Source organism: Durio zibethinus, chromosome 26 (assembly GCF_047325235.1).
Source record: "Durio zibethinus cultivar Kanyao isolate XHJ-2024 chromosome 26, ASM4732523v1, whole genome shotgun sequence".
In the NCBI taxonomy this organism is placed as follows: domain Eukaryota; kingdom Viridiplantae; phylum Streptophyta; class Magnoliopsida; order Malvales; family Malvaceae; genus Durio; species Durio zibethinus.
In genome coordinates this window covers 6,471,847-6,493,144 of record NC_143187.1, presented here as the reverse complement: position 1 = coordinate 6,493,144, position 21,298 = coordinate 6,471,847, and the positions used below count along the sequence as shown (strand labels likewise).

The window sequence follows — 21,298 nt, the reverse complement described above, 5'->3', positions numbered from 1 at the left end:
ATTAGTTAAAATAACAACTAAACCTGATAAACAAGCAAAAGTAAATAGCAAGCATTTGATCCACTAGTTAGTAAATTTTCTATAAAGAATTGGTTTCAAATTTTTTATTAAAAAAAAAAAACTAAAAATAAGGTACTGTTTAATAAACTTAACAAAATCAATATTAAAAAAAAATAAAACTGACTTAATCCATTAAGTAGTTAATAGCTATTTAATATTTTTTATCACTTCTTTATTGAAAATTTTTCATTAAAAAAAGCATTAAAAAAATAAAATCATTGAAAATTTTAATTTTTAATAATTTAACAAACACAACTTAAATGTTAGTATAAGAATGAGTGTAATAATAAAACAATGAAACAAAATCTTAATTATTGGCCAAAAAAATCTTATTTAATTATTTATACTATAGTTATCAATCTTAATTAAAAAAAAAAAAAAAGCTCCAAGTATTTTGGGCTAAGAACTTGAGAACATTAAGGGAAAAAAAAAAAAAAAACCTAATGCGGAGGAAGGTAAGCATAAAGGCGTGTGGAAATATGATAAAAAAATATTGAGTTCTATTCTACCTATTCTAACACCCCATTAATTAAGCTCCTGTTGGGCTGTTTCCTTTTCTTCTTGACTTTGATTTTTTTTTTTAATTCGTATATATGTTAAGCATATATAATTTACACGTGAATTCAACATTAATCTAATATACTTTTTTTTAAAAAAAAGAAACACTTACCTAATCTAATACGATAAATAATAGTAATAGAAACAGTGATAGTAAATTTAGAAAGCGCGTATAGCACACTTTATTTAACAACAAAGATGGAAATTTTTCAAAAAAAAAAAAAAAAACAAGGATACAAAGGAAGGAAAAAAAATTCTAAAGGTTAAATTATAAAATAATATATGTTATTATGAATTTTTGTTATTAAATTAAACATTTTTTTCATCTTCCCTGTCAAAATTTCCTTTTCATTATCGAAATTTGGATTTTAATAAGTTCTTAATTGGCATGATGATCAGCAAGTTGGAGGTGGGCTTGTTGAATATCAACCTTTGAAAAGGCTTTCGAGCCTTAAGGAGTTGAGAGTGGGCTTTGAGTCCTACTCACAGCAACCAGGGTTGTGGTAGGTGAAGGTGCAATGGTCCAGCAGGGACAATTTCAACTGACGTATTGTGGTGGGTAAAGAGCCGTCTTGAAAAAAGGCTACCTCTCTTGAGTCAACTTGTTATCTTTCACAACCGAACATGGACCCCATCACAATCCCCTCACCAAAACCAACCCCCCACCAACCCTATATTCCTCCTTGCCCTGCTTCTCCATTTAACGAACACCACAAATTTCCCTTCACCCTCTTAATTTCCGATTTTTAACCTCCAACAATCCTTGAAATCCCCATTCTAACCTTCACCAACCCCCTCACCAACTTTAGTGTTCTTACTATATCAATAACAATGCCAGCTATCATTTCCTCTCAGGCTCCAAACAATATACAAAGCCTAAAATTTTCAAGTTTCAACACATTTTTCTCTTTGCAGCGCAACTTCCCTAGTCACAAATGGCACCCCAAGCAGAATTGCAGCAAGAAGAAATCATTTATCGATCAAAGCTTCCTGATATCTATATCCCTAAGCACATCCCTTTACATTCATATTGTTTCCAGAACATATCGAACGTCGCCTCCAAGCCCTGCTTGATTAATGGGACGACAGGTAAAGTTTATTCGTACGCAGAAGTTGAGCTCACAGCTCGCAGAGTCGCATCAGGGCTCAACAAGCTTGGCATCAAACAACGTCAAGTGATAATGCTTTTGTTACCAAACACTCCCGAGTTTGTCCTGTCATTTCTCGGCGCTTCATTCCGTGGTGCCATCGCCACAGCTGCCAACCCTTTTTTCACCCCTGCGGAGGTATCGAAGCAAGCAAAAGCCTCCAACGCCAGGCTCATAATCACGCAAGCCAGCTACGTTGATAAAGTAAAGGAATTTGCCCAAGACAATGATGTCAAGATCATGTGCATTGACTCAGCCCCAGAGGGCTGTTTACATTTCTCTGAGTTAACTCAAGCTGACGAGAATGATCTCCCTGAAGTCGACATCGTTCCAGACGATGTCGTCGCACTACCCTATTCATCGGGAACCACGGGGCTACCCAAGGGGGTGATGTTAACACACAAAGGTTTAGTCACAAGCGTGGCACAACAGGTCGATGGAGAAAACCCAAACTTGTATTTCCACAGTGAAGATGTGATCTTATGTACTTTGCCCATGTTCCATATTTACGCCCTGAATTCTATTATGCTTTGCGGGCTACGTGTTGGGGCTGCAATTTTGATCATGCAGAAGTTTGAGATTAGATTGTTGTTGGAGCTGATACAAAAATACAAAGTGACAATTGCTCCAATAGTGCCACCTATAGTTTTGGCCATTGCTAAGTCATCTGAAACTGATAAATACGACTTGTCTCCTGTAAGGATGGTGAAGTCCGGGGCTGCACCGTTGGGTAAAGAGCTTGAGGATGCCGTAAGAGCCAAGTTTCCTGGTGCCAAACTTGGTCAGGTATGTGGAAGCCAAGTTTATCTGTCTTTTTATTTCTGTTATACTTGGTCCAGCTAAAGTTTCGAAAATTCTTCATTCATTGGTTTCAATTTTCAGGTCAAATTCCATTTGGTAAATGAATCTCCTATGCATGTATACTATATAATCCTGGATTTTAAATTAATTCATTTTTTTAATTTAATAACAATTTTTTATACTCCATGATTTATTCAAAGTCGTTGGTGGTCAGTAGTGTTTTAAAATTTGTGTTTGCAGAAACTATAATCACAAACCAATTATAAACACACACTTTCATAACTAATTAATTAAAAATTTAATATTCTTTTCAAATGTAGAAGAAATTTAAATTGATTTTCTTTTTTTAGGGAAATGTTTTTATTAGGTACATGTACCATGCATATCCGAAGGGGGAAAGACAGCTTTCTTTTCAAGGAGTACCCACTTGGACAATTTATTTCGCTTACGTTATAATATTAAAAGAAGTCTTAAACACCAAACATTTAAGTGTATAATAAAAAGAATAATAAATAATCTCTCTCCGTTCTAAAATATTTATTATCTAATAACTTTTATAGAGTTTACAATTTTTTTATTTTAATTTATTTAATATTAAAATTTAATTTCTTTTTGTAAAATTAAAATTTTATGATTTTTAATGTCAAAAAGCAAAAAAATCATAAAAATAATTTCAAAATACAAAAAAATAAAAAAATTTAAATGTTAAAAAAAGAGATATAATTTTGAAATATTAAAAAAATATATAAAACTGAAGGAGTAATATATTCTTTATTTCCTATCAATATCATATAGAATATTTATGCCGTTCTGGTCACTCATCAATGTGCAATAATAAACAAAAGTAAATGGTACTCCCATAAGTTTATTATTTTCATAAATTCTTTACCAACCCCTCCTTCCAAAAAGAAAAATCCAAAATAAAATACTGATAAAAAAATATTGACTTAGTTTTCAAAGACGACACCACCTAGTAATTTTAATAATGTGGGGTCGAGCTATGACGTTGTAGTTGCACTAAATATGATAGTGGATATACCAAGATTAGAATTAGCCAATCATCACTGACCCAAGTCTCTAGCCCAACATATCTAACAAACTTTACTGATCCACTAATCATTTGTTTTTTCACTTTAATTCTGGTGGTGTGGCTGGCCGGCATCCTCTGTCTTATTGCCGTTCAGTTTGGTATCTTATAGGCCTTTTTAACCCCTTAAAAGCAACAAAATTTTCAGCAACCATGGATAATGCCTACTTTAAACACACTTTAATTGAATGTGATGATCTGAGTCGACAAATGGTGGACCAGGTTTTAATTGCAAACGTTATTACAGGGGTATGGAATGACAGAAGCAGGACCAGTTCTAGCAATGTGCTTGGGATTTGCAAAGGAACCATTTGAAATAAAATCTGGGGCTTGTGGGACTGTGGTAAGGAACGCAGAGATGAAAATTGTTGATCCTGACACCGGTTCCTCCCTACCACGAAACCAGGCGGGAGAGATTTGCATTAGAGGAGATCAGATCATGAAAGGTAAATTATTAAAAACAAAAAGAGAAAATGCCCTTACCATAATTTTTTAATATTTATCACGTGATATTTGATTCATGAAAATAAAACATGAACCACTTTGATGAATAAATATATATTCCAGGATACCTTAATGACCCTGAGGCTACGGAAGGGACGATTGACAAAGATGGCTGGTTACATACTGGAGACATTGGTTACATTGATGATGATGATGAACTCTTCATCGTTGACCGATTGAAGGAATTGATCAAATACAAAGGTTTTCAGGTTGCTCCTGCTGAGCTTGAAGCAATGCTCATTGCCCATCCTGACATCGTTGATGCTGCCGTGGTCGCGTAAGTGAAATAATGATTAATCCATGTTTATAGTACTATCATAATTAGATTCTTGGTTTAATGGCTTCTGGCTTCGTTAAATACTAATATATATCTGCAATTTCAGCATGAAGGATGAGGTGGCTGGAGAAGTTCCTGTTGCATTTGTGGTGAGATCGGACAAATCACAAATTAGTGAGGATGAAATCAAGCAATACATTTCAAAACAGGTAATTTAAAATTTTCTAATTTAGAACATAAAGAAATTTGTTCAATTATTGCTACCTAGGGTGCCCGTAAGGCCATAATGGTGAGTGGTGAAAGTGGGTCAGTTGGAGATCATGCTTTGACCAAAATTAGGTGGCTCAGCTGGTTGGGCCTACTCGCATTCATGCTAAGATAAAGTTGAACCCAGTCAAGTTGCTATTGCTCCATTTGACCAACTTCTGAATATGCTGCTATTGTTCTGTACAATGGTGCAGGTGGTGTTTTACAAGAGAATAAGTCGTGTGTTCTTCATTGAAGCCATTCCAAAGGCACCATCAGGCAAAATTTTGAGAAAGGAATTGAGAGCTAAACTTGCTACTGGAAACTATTGAAAGTTGTTTCCAGATCCTCCCATTCCCATGGAAGTTTGAACTAATATACGACGAGTGCAAGGGTCCCTATTATAAAGAAGCAGGACTGTTCATATATGCTCCTCCAATATGGCTGATTTATACGAAGCGCATTTGGAAAGAATGTAAATTATGAGATAAAGAATTCAATTTGCTAAAGGACATATAATTGATTAATATCTTGTTTTTTTCTTTCTTTTTGCCTTTTATGGTAAATGGAAGAAGATGTAAGTTTTATTTATTTGCAAGAATGTTAAATGAAAGAAGATGTAAGTTTTTTTATTTGTAAGAATGTTCTCTCATGGAAAATTGCAAATTGAAAACACAAAAACAATACTATAATATAGTTTTCCATTTTGTGGACAAATTCCTTATGGCTTCAGTCATTTTTCGGGTAAAGCAATCTGAATTCAAAAAACTACTCTAGAATTTATAATTTTAATTTCTCATTTTTTCTTCTTTTATTGTCAATTTTGTCTGCTATGCTCCACTTTTGTGGTTGATAAGTGGGCCAATAGAACATTTATGATGCATGAAACCAAAAAATATTCAAAAGATCCAATAAAAAAACATTAGCAATCAAATTCCGGGGTAGCTTTGTAAGCAAATGTTAGAATCCAAAAGCTGACCAACTGCATTTGCATAAAACATTTTTTCTGGGAAAGATTAAACAAAGAAAACTGTTCACTGTTTAGGTTGCTTGATGCCTTTTTCCGACGAGCATATCAAGTATTAGAGATGGATATATTTCTAAGGATACAAGATGCATTAACTATGTCTTAATCTTAGTACAATTAGTGAGATTTAATACATATTGTCCCCCAATTATGCAAAAAAATAATTTTCAATCTGAAAATCTCTCATTAACTATCTTGTTCACGCTTAGTTGCCAAACCTCTGTCATCTCTTCAGGATGAACAATTAAAATTTAATTCCATGTGCAGAAAAAGCTGGCAAATAGAACAGACTCTTCAATGAAATTATCAGATCCTGTTGTTTTGTATACTTCTGAAGTGACAGTTCAAACATAAACTATCATACACAGCTGATCAACCATTACGACTGTAAGAAGTGTTTCCTTTATTCTTTCTTCAGGGTTATTACTTTAAAGCACGTCTCCAATTAATCGAAAAGGATTTAAGAGAGTTGGGTTAAGTGAAGGAAAGAGAAAAAGTGGTATGCTTTTAAAAGGCTTAATACAAAGTTACATTTAACCATAATAGCAACAGGCAAACAACTTTTGATATAACATATACCAACTTCATCGAGATCATGCTCAAGTCAGCTTGGTGAAAAAGCAGGAGTGTGGCCATAAACTTCTCCTGTTCCCTTCAAAACCCAATCGGATTACTCCAATCAGGTCAAAAACACAAAAGGAAACTAGCGAGAAAATTGTAAATATTCCACACTGTAGCCCGGCCCATTGAACCAAGCAGGATTAGCATGATTGATGAAGACTAAGAATGTGAAACTCATTGCGGGTGATGATGGGACTGATCAATTTGAGGAAGGGTGTGGTGGTGTTGCTTGCTAGTCATCATCATGAATGTACCAGCAAAGGAGCATAGTGACACAGCGGCGCAAGATGTAGAGTCGACCACGTTGCTGCTTAACCAAGGAAGCACACTTGGTGGAGAAACCATGCCCCTTTCTTTTTGCTGAGGCCTTTGCTCCACAGTTGTATTGCGGGAATTGAAACTCATGCATGGCTAATAGAAAAGTATTTTACTAGATTTGCTAGAAAGAGAAGCTCAACGTAGAGCTTGAGGCCGTGTGGGTTAAGGGTAAAGTATATATACAATTAGAATCCCAAAATCTAAAAAAGGTTAAGGAAAATTTAAAGGAAGCACGAGAAGAGATTACATGTGTTAGAATTTAAATTTCAAATCAACAAAAGAAAGCTTTATTTTTCTATATTCTCCATTTATAATAATCTTTCTTGGTTGGATTTTGGAAATGATGAGTATCGATCAATAATTATTAATTAAATAATGTGGATTAGAGAAGCGGCAAAGGTGAGCATGAAAAGTGGAGAGCTGTTTAATGAAGACAAGGCAATGGATTTGGCTTATGGGAACAGTGTCCCGGTAAGATGGCCTTAATTTGAGGCAGGACGTTGGTTTTGTCTTGGATTACTTGGATTTCCTCTCCAACGTGGCTCATACTCCCAACTCTCTGTCTCTTCTCTATATGCCTACAACTAACAGATTTTTCCCACTTAAGAGAACAAAATCTTGAGCAATTTCTTTTGCCTACCATTGAATGAAAGAAGTGGAAATCAATCTGTCAGAATCCCAGTTTTATTTCGTTGGAGGTGAAAGACTCAAAAGACCAACTGTTTTTGATTCAATATGTCAGTATTACTTGTTTTGTTGGCAATATGTTATATAATTATCAGTATCCACTATCTAGTATCAATTCAACTCTTGAGAATATACCAGCCTCTGATTACATCTCTTTTTTTGATGTAAAGTTTAAAGACTAAATAAATAAAAAACTTACAGAGAAACTAATTGAACTGCTAGCTGGTGCTTTAGTAGTAGTACTGTTATATTCATTCATTGCAAGGATATATATTGTTGTTGATTCTGGCATCTCACAGCTCTTACAGCTTATTAAATTATTAATTTTATCACAAGATTTTGCATTAGCTTGCTGATCCTTTGTCGTTTTCCATGGAAAACTATCTGAATTTCTTGATCATACATTGTTCAGCTAAGTTTGCTTCAAGAAAAAGATCATAAGAATTCTGAGCAGGTACTTTGTGGGGAAACCAACAGTGATTAGATTTAACATTACTCTGTTGACTATCCTGTGCTGTGATGCAAGCTTACTTGATATTTTCAAAGGATATTGCATGATCATTCCAGTAAATTTGGATACGGAATCTTTATCCTTTCCGTGTATCGCGTTTAGAGCTAGTTAATGCAGACATCTCTAAGTATCTCCATAGATATTTTTTGCTCAAATCCCTGATGCAGAACATGCATCCTTTTTCACTATCACCATAAAATGCTACTCCTGAATCCTAATATATCTTGCAAATCCTATTTAAAGCTTTAAAAAAAAAAACATCTTTTATAGGTTTCTAGTCTGATAAAATGGATGGAAATAGAAATAGACTCGAACTCCAAGCCTTCATTTTTTATGTTAGCAGTAGCAGTGTAGCACTACATCATGAGATAACATAACTTCCATCTTTAACAATTACAATCGCATAGAACAGGGTTAAGCTTTGTTGTTTATGTCCTGACAGCTTTGGACCTTCGGTATCATTATTTTTCATACATGGTATGAAATTGAAAGTTGAACCTTTGTTCGAGGAAAATTAATGTCCTTAATTTATCAAATGCCTTGTTTTAGAAGTTGGTTTCTCTATATTTCATCATCTATGACCATGTGCAATGTATGTTGAGATAATAACTTTCAATGACTTAAGATTCTAACAGTACAAATCCAGCACATGATTTCAAGTCAAAACATTATGAATCCCGAGATCTAGCATGACAATTTTTGCGTAATGCATCATACTGTAAATCATTGTGGAAGATTGAAATTGCAAAAGTCATTTACTCCATGCAACACATGCCAACGCATCATCTACCCATTGGACCCCAATAAGCCCAAAAAATAAAAACTTCCAATAAAATAGAAGAAAAATCCCACCAGGGTTGGTGACACCCTCCTTTTCAAACGCTTCCGAAATCTGCCTCTACTTAATTTGTTTGATAGATAGTATGAAATATCCAACTGTCCACACATAATATTTTCGACTCTCCAACTTATTTGTTAGTATGAATTATATTATAAAGTCCAAATTTAATACATTTGATTTTGACCATTTATTTATATATTATAAATAAAAACCATGTGTTATATCAATTATCATGTAAGCAGGAAAAAGTCCAAATATATTTGGGCTTCGGATTTGGGTCTTAGTGACCGTTAGGTTTGGAAATTGAAAGAGAAAGCTTTGAGAGGTAGTTGGAGCAAACGGTCTCTTTTTTTTTTTTTTGGGGGGGGGGGGGGGGGGGGGTGTGGTGGTGTTTCAAGTTTCTTGGTTTCTAACTAAGAATTGAAAACACTTGCCAATTTGTATTAAGACCAAAGAGAACTAAGGGTGACGCCAGATTTAGGAGAAGCTGTTGTCTGTGAGATGCCAACCACCGGTCAGCGAAACAAACATGGGTTATTGTCCCTCTTTAAGCATCTCAGTTCGCTTGTCTACCTTAGCTTCTTTATACTATACTTCGTACCCTCCTCAAGGAAAAGCAAACAAGGAAGCTCATCACTTGCAGGCTTTATTGCATTTCCCCTTCACTACTGGTTTTCAACAAAAGTAAGTCGTCAACTGAAATCCCAGTTCCACACTTTCATAGTCTATTCTTTGTTGTCTAGACAAAACTGATTCCAAAGCTTTTTGGTTTTCTATGTGTTTTTTCTTTAGTTAGGACTCTGATCCATAGTTCTACTGTTAGTTTCTGTAATGTAATGTGATCTGTTATTCCATTCGAATCATAATTAACATACTACCGCGAGTGGTATGGCATATGGCATTGAAAGATTCTTATAGTATAAAGTAGTTTTTCTTTTAGTACTTAAAGAGTTTGAATGGATAGTAACTTTTATGACTATGTTGGAATTATGAAAGTAGAAATTTGATTTATTTTAATTCTGAGAATAGTATTGTAACTTGTTTCCGAAACAGAAATTACCTGATAATTTAAGGACATGAATATAGTCGAACTTTTCAGCAAAGATATGATTCATTTCATGTGGATTTTTTTTTTATTATCTATGTATCTATGATTGTACGCAGCATTGATGGATTTAAGTTCAAAACTAACATCTTGGTCTCCCCTGGCTCCTTGTTCTATAGCTTGAATCATGAGTGAAGAGATTGAGAAACCTTTGCTGGATCCCGAGAATTTCAACCGGGAGGGGATTGATTTGGTGAGTTGTAGTACAGCAGATAATTGACATTTCCACTGTTTTGGAATTCGGAATTGTATGTTACTAAATCATTTTTCAAATACCCTGTTTCTAAAAGGCACGGTTACCACTAGAGGAAGTTTTTGAGCAACTGAGGACATCCCAAGGAGGACTTACATCTGAAGATGTTGAAGCTAGATTGCATATTTTTGGTCCAAATAAGCTTGAAGAGAAGTCGGTAAGCACTAGTATTTTGAAAATATATAGTTCCAGAACTCCAATTAATTCATCATTATTCATCAATAGTGGAGTCCCTAGAGCATCAGTGGAATAAGATCTTGTTCCATACTAAAGCTCCAAAACTAACGCTAGACTAAGACCAAGTCGCCTATTAGCTCACCAAAATTGTCACTAGATTAAGATCCTGTCATGTTAGAAGTGTGACCATTCACGAAAAGAAATTGGAAAGAGCTTTAATATGATTATATGATAGCTGGCGATGGGATATGGAGGTAGATTATTTGATTTCCTTGAAGCACTGTGACAATGCACAGAGGAAATTACGGAACCATGTCAAAGATTGCTTTCCTGGCCAACTGTAGGTTTAAATGGGTTTAAAGTTCAATTTCCGAATATTGCTTGCCCCAAATGTTCAATCAGCCTTGATAAAGCATAAATGGACTAGGTTTTTGTTACTGATATCCCGAAAGTCACTCAAAAGCTTTTTCATTTCCAAATCCAAAAGTTGCTAGGGAACATGTAGAAACTACTAGTTTCTTGGCTTTTTTTGGGCCACATTACTTTTGACAGCCACTTTTTGGTATAGAAAGCAGCTTGTTTACATTTTATCCAGTTGGAGTAAATTAGTAATTGCTACTTTTTATTCTAATCCAGGAAAACAAGTTTTTGAAGTTTCTAAGCTTTATGTGGAACCCGTTGTCATGGGTTATGGAAGCTGCAGCAGTGATGGCAATTGTCCTTGCTAATGGTGGAGTAAGTTATTTCTTTTATCAAGCACTTTTCGGAGCTTAAATTTCTATTTCAAGTTCTTTTTTTCCTCCCTACTTTTGTTATTAAATGGCTATCCTGATAGCTTTTTCGGTTTCTTTTTTTCAGGGCCAGGGTCCTGACTGGCAGGACTTTGTAGGTATCATTTGCCTTTTGATCATCAATTCAACAATTAGTTTTATAGAGGAAAACAATGCTGGAAATGCTGCAGCAGCACTTATGGCCCGTTTGGCTCCAAAAACGAAGGTATGCCCCTTCTTTGTGGTGCCTTCTACGTTACAGTTAATGTCTGCATTAACTCTTATATTATCATACAAGAATCTATCATTCCCCCCTCTGGAGAGCATTGCCTAATTGCTCTTTCACAGAAACTCTTATCATCTGGTATTTCATAATTTTCTCTAAATCTCTTTAATGCCTTTGCGTATACAACAATATGTCAATTTGCATAATCTTTTTATACAGGTCCTCAGAGATGGGCAGTGGCAAGAGAGAGATGCAGCTATTTTAGTACCAGGAGATATAATTAGCATAAAACTTGGGGATATCATCCCTGCAGATGCTCGCCTTCTTGAAGGAGACCCACTTAAAATTGATCAGGCAAGTGCTTTTTACAGATTAAATAACATGCAAACCTGCTAGGCTTAATATTTGTCACATTTGGTTGTCTGCATTTATTCCTATCAATTAAATAACTGAAGACATCATGTAAAAATTTCTGTTTGCAGTCAGCCCTTACCGGAGAATCCCTTCCAGTCACTAAGAGGACAGGAGATGAAGTATTTTCCGGTTCAACTTGTAAGCAAGGCGAGATTGAGGCTATTGTTATAGCTACTGGAGTTCACTCTTTCTTTGGAAAAGCAGCACACTTAGTCGACTCCACGGAAGTTATTGGACACTTTCAGCAGGTGATCTTAGGACATCAATAATTTTCAGCTTAACAGTTTCTAATTGTTACCAAAATTTCCTCCATAAGAGATCCACCAGCGCTCCTCAGGATGCTTTTCAGCCTTTTGTTAATGAATTTAGTTTGATGGGATGAACTTCACAGTTCTAGTAAGGAACAGAATCTGCTTGTGCATGCTTGGCATTTTTAAACTCTTGGGCATAGGTTAGAATCTTAGCTTTAGCATTCATTTTCCAAACTGTGGTTGGAACTCAATAATAGTTGAGAAGATATTTGGAACTTTGTTAAATTAGGAAAAGATTGTTCTAGGTTCGGTTAAAATTATATGCAAACCATAAATGAGAGTATAATCTGATACAGTTTGCGTGATTTTTTTCTTTCAGGTCCTCACTTCCATTGGGAATTTCTGCATCTGCTCTATTGCTGTAGGGATGATTCTTGAAATCATCGTCATGTTCCCTATACAGCACCGTTCATACAGAGATGGAATCAACAACCTTCTGGTTCTCTTGATTGGAGGAATTCCTATAGCTATGCCAACTGTACTATCTGTTACTCTGGCAATTGGTTCTCATCGACTCTCTCAACAGGTGCAAGCCTTAATAGCTATCCTACCAAAATTTGTACTGCATGGTTTCTGTTTACTGACCTCGTATTTAGTGCACATGATTTTCTTGTAAAAATTGAGGTAAAACATTCATCAAATAGCACAGCAACAAACTAAAACAATTAGGATGACATTGTTTGGTTCGTTTTTTAAGGGTGCCATAACAAAAAGGATGACTGCAATTGAAGAAATGGCAGGAATGGATGTCCTCTGCAGTGACAAAACTGGAACACTGACCTTGAATCGCCTTACTGTTGATCGAAATCTTATTGAGGTACAATAGCTGACTTCATAACCGTGCATTAGATCTATCCACACAACATGGAGGAAAAAATGAATGTTTGAGTGTATTGGAATAACATCTTTGACAAAAGCCTTTGGAAATCTGATGATACTTAGTGATACATCGATTGATAAGTTACACATGATATGTAGTTTTTGATTTCCTCTAAAAGCTGAACTCCTTGGTTTTTGCAATGCCTCGATTTTCAGATGAAGGCTAATAGACAAGTTCACGTTTTGTGCAGGTTTTTAGCAAAGATATGGATAAAGACATGATTGTTCTGCTTGCAGCAAGAGCCTCAAGAATGGAAAATCAGGATGCTATTGATGCAGCCATCGTTAACATGCTTGCAGACCCAAAAGAGGTGAATATAGAAAATGTTCAATTTCAAGGTTCTATTTTTCTGTTTTTTCTTTTAAATGTTTATGTTCAGAGAATGAAAGAAACCTGTACATTCAGGCTCGTGCAAACATCAAAGAAGTTCACTTTCTGCCATTTAACCCAGTAGACAAACGTACTGCCATTACATACATTGACTCCGATGGTAATTGGTACCGTGCCAGCAAAGGAGCTCCTGAGCAGGTAGACATCTTCTTGAAGAGACTTGACTTACAATTCCATGAGTGGTTGCTAATTTTTGCTAGAATCCTAATTTAAGTTTTGGTCAGAACCAGGTTAAAGTTTTTCTATGAACAAAGCAGAACTAAGGACAAAGTAATTAAATGAAATTCAACCATAAATTTGTGAGATGGCTCATTTCTGTTGCATAATCACCTTTAAATTCCGTGGAATAAAAATATCCTTGTTTCTTCTTTCTGAAATATTAATACTGATCAATCGTATAAATGCTTGACCCTTACATTTGTATTTGCTACATGAACTTGGGCTTGAGTTTGCACTAAAAGTTTGATGAGCCTACAGAATCTACTTTATTATCACTCGAATTGCATTTTTTTTTTTTTCACTTTTAAGTTTTACCCCTTTGTTTCTTTTGCTCTTCTCAAGCTTGGTGTAGCTTTGCTTTAACAAACCAGTTTGTGCTGTCTTATGGCAGTTTGGTTTTGGTAAATTAAGTTGCAACAGATCACGAGATTTCTTGTTCTTCTTCCAGATACTAAGTCTTTGCGCAGAGAAAGATGAAATTGCTCGAAAGGTGCATGCTATCATTGACAAATTTGCTGAAAGGGGCTTGCGGTCTCTTGGTGTTGCTTTTCAGGTATAATATCTTTCTGGTTGAAGTTATGGTTTCAAAGTTTAATTCAGAAACTACTTGTCACAAAAGATATCAGTATTGAAATGGAAAAAATATGAAAATAGTTTGAGTTTCCACTTATCATTGAAATTATTCTCTAACATTTTCAGTAACTTTCATAATCATCTACTCAGGAAGTTCCAGAAAGAACAAAGGAGAGCCCTGGAGGTCCCTGGACATTTTGTGGGTTGCTGGCTTTATTTGATCCTCCACGACATGATAGCGCTGAAACCATTCGAAGGGCCTTAAACCTTGGAGTTTGTGTAAAAATGATAACAGGTACATATGAATTACTTGCTTGGTTGGAATCATCAATTTCTAGCATCACTAGACTACCTACTTGTTATGTCGTTCTAGTAGTATTACTCTCATTTGTCTTGAGTTGTGTATTTCATGACTATCTATAAGCTGCTATATGCTGGTTGAATTCATTTTTATCTTGGCATAAAAATTTATTCTCCTTTTATTTTCTGTGAGCAAGACATACAAATATTCATTGTAGAATCTTTTGGGGGTTGAAAAGAAAAAAAGTCCCGTGAATGTTATCATCTAATGGAACGTGATATGTTTTCCTAAGTGCAGTTCTAGCATGCTACACTTACATAAACTCACTCAATTAAGTCAGGCTAAGGCTGAACTCGTAGACCAACTCAAGATGCTTTTAACCCCCAAAAGCAGCAATGTTTCATAAATACACTAATCTGTCTTGTACATACTAATATAGGTGATCAGTTAGCAATTGCAAAGGAGACAGGCAGAAGACTTGGCATGGGAACAAACATGTATCCTTCTTCGTCATTGTTGGGTCGTGAAAGGGATGAGAATGAAGCTCTTCCGGTGGATGAACTCATTGAAAAGGCAGATGGCTTTGCTGGAGTATTCCCTGGTATTTATCAAGAAAAATATGAATCTTTATTTTATCCCAATTAGCACACCACTTTTAGAGAAATAAACTCAAAGGATTTAAGTGTGCGTTTAAAAGAAGAATCATAACATTTCAGTCAGTTCTCTATGGTACTTGCGGATGAAGCGATGACTAGATCAGTAGCCTAGGAATGGATGAGATAGCTTTATAACGTACCATCATTCATTCATTCCTATTTTTATGACTTCATCCCCTGACTTGGCCTACATTTCTATACAACTTTCAGAACACAAGTACGAAATTGTAAAGATTTTGCAAGAAAAGAAGCATGTGGTGGGTATGACTGGAGATGGTGTGAATGATGCGCCTGCTTTGAAGAAAGCAGACATTGGAATAGCAGTGGCAGATGCTACAGATGCTGCAAGGAGTGCTGCAGATATAGTCTTGACTGAGCCAGGCTTAAGTGTGATAGTCAGTGCGGTCTTGACTAGCAGAGCTATATTCCAAAGGATGAAAAACTATACGGTAGAGTATCAATCATTTAAACAGCAGCTTATATCTTTAGCAATGAAAAACTGCCATAGAAAGTGTACTCACCTAGATCACAAGTAATATTCAATAATCAAGCATAACTTTATCACTGTCTGACTTTAAGATAAGAGGTATTATAGCTGACATGCTACAACTGCTTTTGTCATATTGCACGTTTTCCAAACATAGCCTAGCCTGGTTGGTTCTCACAAAACCGCAAATTTGGAGTAATACTCGGAAGTTAAAAATTTGTGTTCTGTTGATACCTAGATTTCCATATTGATAACACCGACTGTTGTTGCAAATACTGAAAATCTAAAAATACTGTTTTTGGTAAATTTAAAATTTTGAGAAAAATAATGCTATTTTCCTTAAGGTTTTATTTGACCCCACTGTATTATTTATTTAGTAGATACGTAAAAATGTTGCAGTCAAAAAATTTTTGAAGATATAATGAAATCCAATGACTGGCTGCATTTTTCATTAACGACATCAATCCATCAAGCATTCACCGATATATCACAAGATCACTGAATTTTTATAAAAGTTTTCTATAACAAAATTTTTATTAGAAGAAGTCTGGAGTTTGAAGAATGAAGGAGGGTTTCGAAAATTGTTTTTGTGTATTTTTCAAAAAACTATATGAGTTTTTTATAAATAGATAAGTGTTTTTTTCTCCTACAAACATAACTATCTATTTTAAATAGATAAATTATCTCTGTTTTTTAATAGTTAAAATTGTTTATTTTAAGTAGATTTATTTGTATATTTTATACAAACTTAATTGTTTGTTCTGTTTTTTTTTTTTTTTTGTCTGTTTTCAATAGATTTTAATCAATTAAACACTTAAAAGCTCTAAATAAAATAAAATTTTATAAACTTTAAATAAAATAATATTTTATTTACACTACAAGTGTCAAGTGCCATTAATTAAATATTAATATATACTAATTATTTAATTAATGCAAGACCAACTAAGCTTAAAAAATCAAACCCGTGATCTATTAGCTACTTAGTCCAACTATAATAAATTTTTACTCTTAATTTAAATGACTGTCCTATCATTTCCGTTTTTAAATTGAAATTATTTCTTATATTTTATTTTGAAATTTTCTAACACTGTGCCTTGCTTGAATGTGCAGATATATGCTGTCTCCATAACTATTAGAATTGTGGTAGGTTAATTTCTTTCACACTTTCAACTGTAGTATTCACTTTCATGGACTTATGACTTCGGTTTTACATACTGATATGTTTTTCATAAATAACTATACTCTTGCAGCTTGGTTTTGTGCTTCTAGCTCTGATATGGGAATATGACTTCCCACCTTTCATGGTTTTGATAATTGCAATCCTTAATGACGGTAGTGTTTCAATCTATGATAGCCTTTCCTTTGGATTTTTAATCAGGAACATCAAGGCTTCATAAAGTATTTGCACTGAAAATTTTACCTTGGATTTTTAATCAGGAACTATTATGACTATTTCCAAAGATCGAGTAAAGCCATCTCCAGGTCCTGACAGTTGGAAGCTTAATGAGATATTTGCAACTGGCATTGTCATTGGAACCTATCTTGCTTTGGTTACTGTCCTTTTTTACTGGATTGTAGTGGACACTGAGTTCTTTGAGGTATTTAAATTTACAAATCTTGTTTCCTCTTTCTCTCCCTACAGATATTTTTGGAAACTAATTATTTTTCCTAAAAATCTCTTCTTTTTGTTGCAGACTCACTTCAATGTAAAGTCTATATCCGACAATACCGATCAAATTTCCTCTGCAGTATATTTGCAAGTTAGCATCATTAGCCAGGCTCTCATCTTTGTTACTCGTAGTCAAAGTTGGTCATTCCTTGAGAGGCCTGGTGTTCTCTTGATGTGCGCATTTGTGGTGGCTCAACTGGCGAGTTTCTATGAAAAAATTTGTCTGTTAAGAAACAAAGGCAAATCAGGAAAAGTTTTTAAACCATTAATGGTGTATCCCTTCTCATTGTGCAGGTGGCTACCTTAATTGCTGTTTATGCAGATATTAGCTTTGCTTATATTAACGGAATTGGATGGGGATGGGCTGGTGTTATATGGCTGTACAGTTTAATTTTCTATATACCCCTGGATATCATCAAGTTCATAGTTCGCTATGCATTGAGTGGAGAAGCCTGGAATCTCTTATTTGACAGAAAGGTCAGTGCCCTGTTCCTTGTTTTAATACTTATTACGGTATAAATCTTTGCTTGAAGAGACTTTTCATGCTCTCCATGTGCAACAGACTGCATTTACCTCCAAGAAAGACTATGGAAAAGAAGACAGGGCGGCCAAGTGGGTTCTTTCTCAGAGGAGTCTACAGGGCTTGATGACCGCAGACTTGGATGTCAATGGTAGAAAATCAAGATCTTCATTGATAGCTGAGCAGGCGAGGCGGCGTGCTGAAATAGCCAGGTACCTTCGACATTGACTTATTTTAGCTTTAAAAACAAGCAATGAACATCTCTTGAAATGAGGTTGCTGAAACAACTTAATTTTGCAGACTTGGGGAGATACACACTTTAAGAGGTCATGTAGAATCAGTTGTAAGGCTCAAGAATTTGGATTTAAATGTGATCCAATCAGCTCATACAGTCTAAACAACAAACGTGAACATGGTATTTCCGGTTATTTTAGTGAAGGTAAATCTAGCAGCAGTTGCTCACATAAGTATTGTTGTGTATATTCTCGAAAGAAATCAGCATTTGTTGCCCACGAGTCGCTAAAAATCGAATCAGGGATCGGTCCCCTCCCTTCATTTTGGCTTCCAAGGTCAGTAATGCATTATCAACAGTCCTTTAAGCGAACAACTCCTGCCATCTTCTAGTATGTGTTGCAATTTTTTGATATAGAACAGGACTCTTTATCTTGAGATTTCAACATTCTTCTTTTCATTTGCATTAATTTTTGTAATATTTAGTCAATTCCAAAAATAATAATCTACCTGACACAGTGGAAAATTTTCTTTGATGAATTTCTTTGAATTATTCGTAGTCCAGAGCTGGAACACAGCATTATACAATGTGGCATTAAGTCATAATCTGCAACTGCTGCTCTTGTATGGTTACTTATATTATCGACTCTGATGCGCCTTGCTGCTTATCTCATCTGTGTCAAATGCTTTAAATTTTCAACTGAGGTGGTACCCTAATTTAATAGTAGCAGTTTTGATGCACTAATCCTCCCATTATCACACATTCGAGTATTTAAGTTCCTTGTCAGAAAAAAAATAAGAAAATAAAAAGAGCAAATATACGAGTTGAAAAAGAAGGGGGAAAAAGGGGAAAAAGAAATGGAAAGAATTGAAGAAGCTTCCAATGCGTATGCACGGTGTAATTTTGGGCTAACTTGGCAGACGGTCTCTTTTTCCAACCGTTTGAAAGTTCGGGACTTGCCCTTTGAACGAAGCAAAACTTGGGGCCCGAAACCAGACTCACTCTTCAAGAAACAGCAAAGGTAAAGCTGGCATTGACTCGGCCCAAGGATTTCAAACCTTTAAATAGAAGAAAGGAAACTCAACCCTGTTTCCTCACGTTTAATTGATTCTTGGAATGGAATTTTTTAATTATTACCATTTAAATTTTCAACATATATTAAGGTAAATTTCATTCAGATTTTTTAGTTTTGAGGTTAATTTAACACAAATTCGTTAATTTGAAAAATAGATAATCCCCCCATTATGTTAAATAATTACAGAATTACCCCCTTAAAATTTATTATATTTATATATATTATCTTTATTTTATATATTTATTAAATATATAGTAACAAAAATTTATATTTAAACATTACAACATTTTAACATGGCTTTACTTGTTATAAATGATTTTTATTTTAAAATGAATAAGTTTATCATCACTATATTTTTACAAACATATAGATTTAAGTTTAAAATATATACTAGTATTATAATAATTAAAACCAAATTAACAAATATTTAATTGTGATTATTATTTTTTTCAACCAACCTTTTTCATAGTATCTCTTTCATTTTTTTAATTGTTGAATGCAAAAATAATATTACATGCTTAATAGATTTGTCTTATTATACATATAGTTACATATTACTCTACTTATAATTGTAAATTTTGTTTTCATTATTTATCTAAAATTTTTTATTATTAATAGATTTAATATATTTTGAGAAAAATAAAAAACATTATGATAAAATATTACTTTATGTTAACATTTGAGGATATTTATTTTTTAAAAATAAAATAGTTTTTAAATGAGAATTTTAACATAGAAGGACCGAATTGTCTTATGAAATTAAAAATTTTGGGATAAGTTGTACATTTTCTAAACTAATAAACTTGTATTGAATTATATTCAAAACTTAAAAACGAATGAATTTTACCTTACATTAAATTAGAGAATTCTATCTAAAATTAAAAGAATTGATTCCATTGAAGCAATGAATATTTGGTTCAATAATACATTAAATACTCAAAATGACGAGACTTATATAAAATTTTGATAGATTTTATATAATTTTAAATTAATGCTATAATTATAGGTAATATACTTTTTCAAAAGTTTGGATTTAAGTATCTTTTATCAAATAAATAATAATTTATTAGATTTTTTGAGAAACAAAAATAGTGAAAATAAACAGCGATGAAATTCTATGGTATATTTGGAGATGTGAGTGTGTGAATTTAAATTTCATTTGTTTTATGAATTATGAAAATAAAATGCATACATTATAAACAAATTAATTAAGATTTAATATCTTATATATTTAATAAGAATTTAATAATTGAAAAATAATCACAAATATTATGTGTACACGTGTTTTATTAAATAATTTACACTAATTTTAAAATCCAAAATTTTTTTAAGTACAAATTACCAAATTCAACCTTATTGATTTGGCATTAAAAAACAAACAGAATATAATAAAAAATCTTCAAATTCTTCATTTGGTGATTAAAAAAATATGAGATGAGAATTCAAATCCCATCATCTTTATTCTCTTATCTTTTAAAAATAAAGAAAAACAGAACATGGGAAAAAAAAAAAACTTTCGAGCCCCGATTGGCAATTTTATTATCTGTGAATGTAATAACATATTTAGAAATGGGAAAGAAATTCCGGGGCTTAAAACAGAAAAATGGTAAGACCAAAATAAAACCAGGATTTAAAAAAAAAAAAAAAAGACAAAGAAAATGCCAGCGATCACCGACACGAGTTGGAGTAACCTTGCAAACATGATCTCAAAGATAAAAGTTGTACATTATTAAACGCCACATGGCGTGGAAAGCAATATCTTTGCGTGGTCCTTTTTTGACAAATCCATTTCTCCTACCATTTCGTCAAAAAGTTTTTTTTATTTTATTATCAAACATTTATACTAATTAATTATACTTTTTTAAAACAAAAAAGTTATCTTATCATCTTAAGTTTCACAATCCAGATTAATAAAAAAACAGTATCTCTTTGATTCTTTGAATATATTAAAAATTAAAAATTTTATTTATAAAATTAAAAATTTTACTAATGGTATAAAAACGCACTACTTTTTCTAGACAAGCTTTTTTTTTTTTTCAGACAAGATTTATAATTTCTTTGAATTTTTTTATTTTTTATTTTTTATATTTGGTCCAACATTCGTTTCCATTGTTTATTGTTACGGGTGTCATTCGAACAAACTAACCCTTTTGCCTTCATTACAAGATTTTGATTATAAGTCTGTTGATTTTAACATCAAAACTAGTTCATTTAATTTTGTTATTTTGAAGCTTAAGGAATCATTTCATTTCATATTTTTCAACAAACCTTTGAAAAAGACATTATTCATTAAGTCAACATTTTAACATTTTTTTTTTGTCACAAACGAGTTTTCCAATTTAACAAGTTAATCA

At 33.5% G+C, this 21,298-nt stretch overlaps 2 protein-coding genes and 1 pseudogene across 4 annotated transcripts; 2 read left to right on the top strand and 1 right to left on the bottom strand.

Moving 5' to 3' along the window:
- The first annotated feature begins 1,471 nt into the window (after positions 1-1,471).
- LOC111274763 (4-coumarate--CoA ligase 1-like) lies at positions 1,472-5,398 on the top strand. Its single transcript, XM_022859651.2, has 5 exons — positions 1,472-2,552; positions 3,902-4,100; positions 4,222-4,435; positions 4,542-4,644; positions 4,897-5,398. Exons 1-5 carry the CDS (start codon positions 1,554-1,556, stop codon positions 5,011-5,013), a joined length of 1,632 nt encoding a protein of 543 aa, XP_022715386.1. The 5' UTR covers positions 1,472-1,553; the 3' UTR covers positions 5,014-5,398.
- A 1,110-nt stretch (positions 5,399-6,508) lies between these two features.
- LOC149511279 (small polypeptide DEVIL 19 pseudogene) lies at positions 6,509-6,793 on the bottom strand (annotated as a pseudogene).
- A 2,460-nt stretch (positions 6,794-9,253) lies between these two features.
- Positions 9,254-18,432, top strand: LOC111274762 (ATPase 10, plasma membrane-type-like). Of its 3 annotated transcripts, none has more exons than XM_022859650.2 (22): positions 9,254-9,370; positions 9,911-9,984; positions 10,082-10,201; positions 10,858-10,956; positions 11,080-11,217; positions 11,437-11,571; positions 11,700-11,879; positions 12,262-12,468; positions 12,640-12,759; positions 13,013-13,132; positions 13,228-13,350; positions 13,880-13,984; positions 14,155-14,299; positions 14,745-14,906; positions 15,172-15,410; positions 16,559-16,591; positions 16,699-16,780; positions 16,886-17,046; positions 17,143-17,316; positions 17,412-17,594; positions 17,680-17,849; positions 17,938-18,432. In XM_022859650.2, exons 2-22 carry the CDS (start codon positions 9,919-9,921, stop codon positions 18,032-18,034), a joined length of 2,859 nt encoding a protein of 952 aa, XP_022715385.2. In that variant the 5' UTR covers positions 9,254-9,370; positions 9,911-9,918; the 3' UTR covers positions 18,035-18,432. The 3 variants fall into 3 exon arrangements, with proteins under 3 accessions (XP_022715385.2, XP_089611571.1, XP_022715384.2); XM_089755445.1 differs by having other exon boundaries at positions 11,437-11,575; positions 11,704-11,879; XM_022859649.2 differs by having other exon boundaries at positions 16,886-17,316.
- The last annotated feature ends 2,866 nt before the right edge of the window (positions 18,433-21,298 follow it).

Excerpts from the sequence above, each read along its gene's own strand:
- LOC111274763 (XM_022859651.2), top strand. The coding sequence starts at position 1,554 with ATGGCACCCCAAGCAGAATTGCAGCAAGAAGAAATCATTTATCGATCA. Across the intron at positions 4,101-4,221 it reads AGGAGATCAGATCATGAAAG|GATACCTTAATGACCCTGAG; the intron begins GTAAATTATTAA and ends TATATATTCCAG. Across the intron at positions 4,436-4,541 it reads GTTGATGCTGCCGTGGTCGC|CATGAAGGATGAGGTGGCTG; the intron begins GTAAGTGAAATA and ends CTGCAATTTCAG.
- LOC111274762 (XM_022859649.2), top strand. The coding sequence starts at position 9,919 with ATGAGTGAAGAGATTGAGAAACCTTTGCTGGATCCCGAGAATTTCAAC. Across the intron at positions 9,985-10,081 it reads ACCGGGAGGGGATTGATTTG|GCACGGTTACCACTAGAGGA; the intron begins GTGAGTTGTAGT and ends TGTTTCTAAAAG. Across the intron at positions 17,850-17,937 it reads CGGCGTGCTGAAATAGCCAG|ACTTGGGGAGATACACACTT; the intron begins GTACCTTCGACA and ends TTAATTTTGCAG.